The sequence below is a fragment of the Polyergus mexicanus genome, unplaced genomic scaffold, assembly GCF_030449975.1.
Source record: "Polyergus mexicanus isolate NDT 795.1 unplaced genomic scaffold, iyPolMexi1.0 SCAF_21, whole genome shotgun sequence".
Classification (NCBI taxonomy): domain Eukaryota; kingdom Metazoa; phylum Arthropoda; class Insecta; order Hymenoptera; family Formicidae; genus Polyergus; species Polyergus mexicanus.
The window spans coordinates 1,667,500-1,677,720 of record NW_027223341.1 but is presented as its reverse complement, the minus strand read 5'-3'; the positions used below and the strand labels follow the sequence as shown (position 1 = coordinate 1,677,720).

Here is a 10,221-nt window from a genome sequence, read left to right as displayed (position 1 = left end):
ACACATTCAATTTAAAAGCATAAAGTATTGTTATATGGCGCGATCGCAATTTGGACAGAAAGTGCAAGTAAACGTTTACGAATCTCTTCAGCGGCGTACATATAGCCGCCGAGATATACTTACACATTTTATACGTTTTCGAGGGGATTCTAAATAAAGCAGACGGAATTCATCAGGTCACTTCCTTCGTTCATGGTCTACCAGATGGTAATGCTCCCATGTGTACACTGATGATGCATAAATACTTATGTCCATATAACATACATTCTTTCAAATAATACGTATATTGTATACAACTAATGGAACTAATAAAGTATCTTATCTGCAATAAATAAGAACATTAACTCGTGGCAATAGTTTACTTCTTGCTTGATAAAATAAATTTTTAGTATTCAACACCTTTTTTGATTCGTTATATATTAAAACAAACACAACGTTGTGTCTGTATGTGGGTATAGATGGATGGATATGTATGCATGTTTGATATGCGACGATCTTATATATTTTTTTCAAGAAATGCGGGATAATAAGTAAAAATAACATGTGAACAATATTTATCGGATTATTATATAGAATAGTGCATAATAATTAATATACCTTAATTAATCAGCAAAAAAATTAATTAATACATATTAGAGGAGTTAATTAATATGCGTTAGGTAAAATTATTATATACATATAACGTTAGTATAATAGTTACTAATATAGTTAGCTCTCTAATATACCAATCTATTTTTCGATATTATCCTGGATATTAAAACAGCATTTATATAAAGCATAATTTCTAAATATGTAAGGCTAATTAATATATTTAATTGACAGACGTAAAATACAGAGTTAATACAGAGACGAGTAAAATATCGTAGAATCGTAAAATAAAATTTAAATAAATTATGTTAGTTAATTTAAATCGAGTGACAAATTGCTTTGCAATTATATGCATCTGGTTTAATCATATTTAATGAGTCCATCACTGTTTAACGAAATAATGATTTATCCAATGACACACACTCTCTTTAATGACGTCTCTCTCTCTCTCTCTCTCTCTCTCTCTATATATATATATATATATATATATATATATATATATATTTATCTATCTATTTATCTATCTCTTTCTCTCTTCATTTGCTCTCATGTTGATTTGCCTCGCTTCTCGAGGCTAATTATTTATCGGTCATGCAATCGACATATCATGTACTATTCCAAATGGCGTATTTGATATTTCTCTGAATATAAGGCGTCTCTCGAGATTGCAACTCATTAACTAAAACGTTGCGTACGCAACGAAGATAATGCAGCCTATTAGCACTCAATTTGTCGACTCGCGTATCACGCTGCGCTCGTACTAACAATTTTGCTACTGTAGTCTACAATTCCAATGAACGCATTGAGATGTGAGACATATTAAAAAAGAATTGTGCGTTTTTTTTATTTTTTTTTTTTTTGGTTCTTATATTCCATTTTGAAATAAATTTAATGACCTGTAATAAAAGGCCCCGAATAAGCAAAAGAATCTATGCGCGTTAATGCGATTTCTTTTCTCTGAGAAAAGTATAAAATTTAATTAAAGTTTTTTTTCTCTCTAGTCCGTTTGACAGAAGAGTATCTATTCTGCAACAAGCTCGAAATGCATTCTTTCAAACTGACAAGTCAAATCTTTCAATCCCCAATCTGTCAATCCCTCAGCCTCGCTCGACTTTTATTACGCTAACACGATGTTTTCTTGATCTCGGCAAATGACTTTATTATTCCCCCATTAATATGACGCTCAGTATATACGATGATTTAAGTTAAATTCCATCAAGCTTCGCCTCTACGGGCTTTAATATCCCGATTTGTTTCTTTGCCGCAAATATCGATTGTTGTCGCGAATGCCGAGTCCGTTCGTCACTTTTATGGGAGAACCATTATGAGATAACGTCATACGAAATCTATCAGTATATCTCGATTTGCTCGACAAACTTATTTATAAAATAAATAGAACAGTATATATGTAGAAAGAGATAATCTAGATTAAAGAAAAAGGTCTCTACAGCAACCTGATAACATTTTGCACGACGATACACGTGTGAATAATCCGGCTGTATAAGTCTTAAATAAAATCACAGCTATACAATCCGTCTGGACATTATCCTGAATTCTGCTTATGATTGAACGGAAATTGGATCTACCGCGTTCTCTAAAGCGCTTATCATCGTTGACCTCGAGCACGTGTGCAAGTCATCTAAATTATTATATCCCGTGGAAAATCCGTAGTAAACGGTAAGAGAAGGTAGCAAGACGGCTTCGAGGAGGAGGCATACACGTGTTCGAGGCTCGTTTGTAGAGAATCGATTGACACACCTACGATTAAATAACAAAGGGGGTAATCTTTTCAATGAGGCCAAGTATCATTTCGTCCCTTGCTTAGCTCCGTGGTAGATATTGCGATCGATTCCACGAACTTCTGCCTGTAATTGATGTCCCCGCGAAGGCAATAAATATTCGTGCTTTTATCGTCGTTGTCTGAAATTCTGTGAAACGATAACGATTACGATGACGTTGGTTTACCAAAGATTGTATTGACTCTCATATGAGCATAAAATATGCCTAATTAAAATTTAATGTTACGGCTTGCAGAGTATATTCATATTCTCACATATAAAGATCGCAATCGCAACGTCACTCCTATTTCTTTTTTTTTGTCAGATTAAAAATGTTTTGTTTTTACACATGAAAATATAAAAATTCTATTATACATTTATCTGTTTTACCTGTAATTTTTTTCGTATCATGAGATAATATTCTACGAGAAGTTTCAAGAGAGAAAATATGAACAAAGAGAAGAAAGCGATTTAATTTAAGCAAAATAAATTAAAGGAACACTTGCAATTTGCTCTAGACTGTCGTCCAGATGGCGCAATTACTAGAAAAGAAGAAAAATAATTTGCCGGAGATCTGCTGTAAACTACGGACACGTAGTCAAGTGATCGATTTTGCATTCTGAGAAAACTCGCGAGTCTTCGCATACAAGCCTTCGTTTTCTTATTCTTCGCAAACAATGATTTCTCGAATGTGCGCAACTGGCATAGGCGCGAACAAGCCCGGACATCTCGAGTTCCAACAGCCACGATCCAGTTAAAGCCAGTCGGATCCAGCCGATCTGGTAGATCACCTGGAATGTCACACGGTTTCGAATTCTAAAGCACCTCCGCTCATACAAAATATAGTATGCCAAGGATAACGGATTATATGCGCTTAAAATAATAATATAAAAAAAAAGAATTGAAATTAATCTCGAACGAGATTGCAGAATAAAGAAAGATTTAAACTCTTCCACGTATACATGAGAGTAATAATAAGAATTATGTTAAGTATATGTGTGCGTGCAACTATTTCTTCAAACATCTCTTTCAATCCAATATCTCTGATCAGTTCTCCAAAATCTCTTTAGCGTCTTTCTCATTTAATTATTAAAATAATTAATTATTAGTAAAATATTTTCACAATATTTTCGATATATATACAAGTAAAATATTACGAAATAATTTCTAAATCATTAGGATCGACTAAATCAACATGGATTCATCATTCTCACATCTCTTACAATTACTTAAAAAATATTAAAAAAAAAAATCTTTCTCTTAATAATATTTCCTTTTTTGTATCTCTTGCACGTGTCGTATTCGCGATTTTTTTTTTTTTTTTTGCTGAAACACTTTAAGAAAAAAGGCGTGGAAGGTCTCCGACGTCACAAGGAGTATACCGAATGAGGCCAAACTCTGCTGCGAAGAAAGAATTATAGTCGATCGATAGAGCAACACGTGGTTCAGGCGTAGCAATATTTACGATAGGGATAAAAAAGAAACGAAATCTAATCCCGTATAAGACTTAGACAATTGTCAGGAATATTAAATGATTAAAATTTATAATAAATTTATGATAAAGAATCTTAAAAATTTATAATATATTATGTATGTATATAATTATTGTTTTTTGCGATGGAGAATCTTAATTAATTTAATATCAATTTCAAATTTCGACTCTCATGATCGACTATTATTTTAGCCTTTTGAAAAATATGAATTATATTTTTCTCGAAAAATAAAAATTTAATAAAAAAATATACCTTAATAATGAAAACAAATTTTTGCCAATAATAGCAGCAATAGGTTTAGGATACGAACAATCAAGTGGCAGATAAGAGTCAAGGCGAATTTATTGTATTTATATTTATTAACTAATGTGCGTTAAAAATGTATGTTTCGGATCATTTTTTTGGTCCGAAATACAATTATTATATTGTAAACCGCTGACGACGATATACATGTGGCAATGGCGTTTTAATTTTGTCCATTTATTTGTATAGATTCCACGCCGGTTTTAATGAGCCTTTTCTTTATTATTAATTTTAATTTGAAGTTTGACCGCGCAACTGCAAATGTTGTGTATGTTAAGTTTCAAAATTTCAGTCTAATCTTTATATACTTACATCCATGCTGAAGATGGACCAAAAAACGATCCAAAACATACATTTTTAATGCACATTAATTAATAAAATTTAACAATAATAAGTTAGCGCGCCAATACCCGCATCTTGACTCTTACCGACCTTAATCAGATCTTATCTTTTCTCACTTGATTGAAATTATTGCCATTTTAACACACAGAGTTGATAATGTTGCATCAACCTAAATTGTCGCATTAGCGATTCTATATATAAACGCTGAATGTACTTCACGCATTATCATCTTCTTCTACGCCGTTTTTATACCTTTTCCCGTATCTGCCAACTCGTATTTAGAATGTACATTATCGCAATTAAAAATAATATGTTAACTGTACACGTTTCGATAAACGTTGAAAATACGGAAATATATCGTCAGACTTTTTCCATATATACCATATATATATATATATATATATATATATACACATAATAGTTCATTCTGCAACATATAACAAAAATAAAAAGTAATATAATATTTTGATATGCTTTTTTTACGCAACATAAAGAAATATAGATATAATAAAAAAATACTGATAGATAAATTGTAAAAAAAAATTGAAAAAAAAAAATTAATATTAATATAAAAAAAATATTAATATAAAAAATTAATATTAATATAAAAAAATATTGATAAAAATACGGCAAACAAAAATATGTTTATTAATTATAAATTTTTAGTTAATATTTTGCAATCGTTTCTCTGACCTATAAATAAGTGTAAGTAAATATTGTAGAAATATCGAAATAATATTTTTCGCACTCTTTCTCATATTCCTATTTTTTTAAGATATCCGAACAAAGTATTTCAAATTAGTTAGTTCCTTCCTGGAAAAGAAAAATAAATGGGACTTTGATATTTGAGAAATCTTCTCAAAATCTCTTTTCCAATAATCAATGATGAGATGTAACATAATGTTTATTATTTGCAACATATGCGATGATTTTAACATACAAAAACTTCAAAGGTACAAACATTAAACTAACAACTGTTGCTGAATTAATCTCTCAGTATCAAATTTGATAATACAAATACGATTGTTAAAAAGAACTATCTTTGTTTCATAATCCGACATACACATATTCGGATTTAATAATAAATAAGATATTATCTAATATAAGGCAATAATATATTATTTGATATAAGATAATAAGATTTTATCTAAATATCAATCATTAACGATACGCAATAAATTGCGCAATTGACACAAGCTCATATTATATATATATATATATATATATATATATATATATAATCCAAAACATAAATAAAATTCTTTATTGTACATTGCTATTACAAATTGATACTACTTACAAGAATTTAAAATTTATAATAAATTTATAAATTTTTAGGATATATTCACGAGTATTTCGATAAGACTTTAACATGTGGATTTTTTCTTTTGTTACAAATTAATATAAAGCACTCTATGATTTAATCCTCGATTATAATTGTATAAATTATGTCAAATATATCTATATGGAAAAATCGTAATAAATGATTATAATTTAAATCTAATGTATTATTTAATGTCTGTACAGGATCTTTCGTAAAATTTGTATTAAATACGAAGTAAAGAAAATGATAATAAATGTTCTTTTTTTATCCATTTTCAACTTTAAATAACGATCATACAACGGATTCAAAAGGTGTCTCTGATTTCATCAAAGATTGAGATCCTTTGACAAACTTTATGATGCAATCTATATAATATTATTTAGAAATTTGTGCTGTGTTATATACGTACGTGAAAATCTCACAACTTTATCTATTCAACATGTATTTATATATATGTGTGAATGGGTGTGTGTGTGTGTGTGTGTGTGTGTGTGTGTGTGTGTGTATGCGCGCGCGTATATGTATAAAATAAAATATTACCTAGTTAGATATATTATTATTAAGATATAAGAATTATACCAGCATATATATATACGAACTTATTGAATGATTATATTTTATATATTCGAAGACATAAAAGCTTATATAGCTTTTGATTTTGACTTATTGTTAACTTGGTATATATCAATAAATACCTCTCTTTTACACAAAAAATTAATACGATTCTGACATTTTTTTCTACATAATAATATATTTATTATTATATATAATATATTTCATATATATATAATCGTGGTCCAAGATATGCATATTCTTAAAGATCGGCTATTAGATAAGTATTATCTTTAAGAATATCTTTTGTAATGTGTCTTTTGATTCGTAAATATAACGTGACGTTAGCCTATACATTTTTTTTCATACTTTCATAATTTTAAAAATTTATCAATTAAAATTTGAAGTGGTACTATTTTCTACTTTGGCATTAATCGTTGACATTGCAGTTGCAAATCACATCATCGTAGATACGGCCGTTATAAATATAATTAACAATAGTATTTGATAGCAATTTTTATTATTCCGGTAATAATAATGGAACAATTACGATTATATTATTTATACACAATTCGTCATTTAATGTAAAAGACATAAAATACATCTCTAAAAATTTGACATACGACAATCCATCACGCTAGAGATTAACTGTGATGCTTATGATATTAAAAATTATAATATTATGATGTTCCTTTTGAGGACGTACACAGTGATCGATCATGAAAACATACGATATACAATAGATACATATAGTCCTAAACACGCCGCTATTCATAAAAGATACCCATCCATTAAATCAAATATTGGTATAATAAAATTATAATTGCTTTCAACATTTTTTTTACTATAGAGATAATAAAATAAAAATAAAACTAATTGATACAACAAATCGATAAATAAAATTGATAGATCATTAAAATTAGTTGCTCAATAATTTAGTTATATTTGGGAAACACATCAAAATCAATTCTATCGTTTACTACAATTATTACAAAGGATCATAATCCAAATAAAGCTTTCTTATAAAAATATATAATGACTAATATATATTTATATACTAACTACTTTAAATACACAATTGGTACATTGCACTTGTGGACGGACATTTTTATTTCCAGTCCGTACAATTAGGCTTGCCCCCCCCCCCCCCAAAAAAAACCACTGGTACTTCTTGGCCTAAAAACAATGATTAACGAATATTTTTAATATATGTATAAATAAAATCTCTCAAGTGGGTCAATTAACATAATTGTCGAAATAATCGTTGACACTCTACATATGTATTTACAATTATAGAGAGCAACACGTACACACACATACAGATCACGAATTGAAACATACTCTGTACAATAACAACAACAATAACAATAATAACAAAAAATACTTATTGATTCGAAGAAGAAAATCAAAATCAGCGCTTGCGATGTCTGAATATTATTATGAAAACAAAATATTTTTTAAAAATTGTTATTAAATTTAATTGTTATCGAGGATAATTATTATATAAGCGATATATCATGCCATATACACACACACACGATTTTTCACGCTTGATATATTACCCTAAAATATTCCCAAATTTTCTCTTAATGCATTCGATCGCAATACATCCTATTATGTAAGATTGCTGGAAAATAAGAAATATTATTAATCTCAATATTAAAATTCCAATCAAACTTATCTTTCCCTCAGTTTTGGTTTCCGATATTTAGCAAACATTAGCGAGTCACACAGTGAATAATATCGACATAAAATTTTATTATAATCTTAGGAATAGTAAAAATATGATCGTTATTTAAAAATCTAAAAATCTAAAAAAGAATCTTCTCTTTAAATATCGAAATATTTAAATTTTACAATATACAAATTCAATATATTTTAAATACGTTTAGATTCACGTAAATCCATACAAATGACCATAAAAATCTCTGTTTTCTTTTTTACAAGAACAGAGATATCTTTGGATATTCTTAAAATTTGCGGAAATTTCGACAGAATCAGCAGTGGAACGAATTGCGCTGATATTAACAAACTTATAAATAATCCACATACTGTATATCACAAATTAATTTCAAGTTGAGAAATTAATAAGGCTCTAAAGTGTAAATCACAAATTAATTTCACTTCGCTACTTTAGGTAACATTTAGTTCATTGTAAGTCCAGTTTGTCGCTACACATATAACAGTCAGTATTCTAATAAAATACACATCCACCCTGTTTTATATATATTTTTTTAATATTTCGTTTTATAGTTTACGCATTTCACAAAGTCCTTTTTTTCTCCTTCGTTGAGAGCGCCTCCGAGATATTAAGATGCCCCCTCTGACCTTAAATTAGGTAGCATTTGGCATATCTTGATACTTAATTCAACCAGCGTTCAATCTGTCCATTTTTTTTTTATTAGCGGAGGAATTTTTTCGCATAAAGTAAAATCTTTCGATTTAGCATATCCACCCAAATTATCCGCTAATCAGACATTCTAACCAGTTTTTTCATGGGTATCCTTATATATACTTCACGTCGACTCCAGCACGCCGCCAGCGAGCTTTGTCGCGTACAGATTTAATGCCTTCGAAAAAGAAAATTCCATTTCAGATTACAGGGCGACGACATCATGAGAATTCGATCATGCATATAGATTAAGTTATCTTCCGGAAATTAACGTATATATGCTAAAAGTAACGGGAATACTTAATTTTGAATAAACTGCACCTATTGGCATTTATCTGGAGTTTTAAATTAATGTCATTTTTGCGCATTTTTACGTCATTTTTTTCAAAAATATAACAAAGATAATTTTTTTCTATACTTTTCTATAAATTTCTTGTATATTCTAGGATTCTTTTATCAGACTAGAAAATGGATAATCCATCCATTTTTTTTAATACAAACACTTTTCTATTAAAAAAAATTTTCTTCTTTTTTATTATATATTTTTCACGTAAAATAGAGCATTAAATAAATTCCAATACTTATTTGTAAGCAAGAAAACTTTTAATAAATAACAGCTTGATAAATTGCGTCCTCGTAAATAAAATCGAATATGAACAATCACCTTGTATATGAAAGCGTATTGCTCCTTGGTTTGAACTGCACCGGCACGATCTCTCCTGATGGTGTAAACGACCCTCGGAACATCCACGGTCCTCGTAATCTCATATTGTCTAATCCCTAGGTCGAGGGCTATTAGTGTGCCGGTGCGCCCTGTGCCGGGACTGCAATGGACGACGATGGGTCCGGGGCCGCCACGCTGGAGTGCTCTCGCTTCGAGAAGCACCGCTATTAGGCCTGTGCCGTCAGATTGGACGCCATTCACCGGCCACAGGTACCAAATATGGAATACCTCTCGGAACGTATTGTTTTCCAGATTCTGCAAATTAATTAATTTTTCTATGTCGCTGTTGATTTATTTGCAGCCGCATTACTATTTAAGTTATCGATATTTGGACGCTGGATCATTCACATATATACCTTTTCCGATATTATATCCTGAACTTTTCTCTCGAAAAATGTTATGTATAATTGATAATTGATTAATCAGTTTAAAGCAAATAAAATTTAATGGAATAATTGAGACAATATCGTCGATTTCATATCGGAATTATCAAGATATGTCGGACAATGGAACTTCAAACAACTATTATTGTCAAGTAACATCCCAGACAGCACAAGGATGTCCTTAGGACGTCCAAAGGGCATCCAGGACATATACGTAGGATATCCTCAGGATATCCCATTGTAATCCTCAGATCTCCTCTGGATGTCCTGAGGAAGAGTAAATGATAGCCGTATATTAACCTCTGGAGAATCCAGGGAGATCCTGTAGAACATCCTAAGGAT

The 10,221-nt window shown here is 29.9% G+C and overlaps 1 protein-coding gene across 1 annotated transcript in view; it reads right to left on the bottom strand.

The window, feature by feature from the left end:
* Positions 1–6,302: 6,302 nt before the first annotated feature.
* The window catches only part of LOC138942115 (uncharacterized), a 58,150-nt gene continuing 54,231 nt past the window's right edge, over positions 6,303–10,221 (bottom strand). The window contains exons 9-10 of the mRNA XM_070312153.1: positions 9,437–9,751; positions 6,303–8,950 (exon numbers count right to left, since the gene is read on the bottom strand). Of these exons, the coding sequence (XP_070168254.1) occupies positions 8,897–8,950; positions 9,437–9,751 (369 nt within the window). The 3' untranslated portion in view covers positions 6,303–8,896. The remainder of the gene's footprint in view (positions 8,951–9,436; positions 9,752–10,221) is intronic.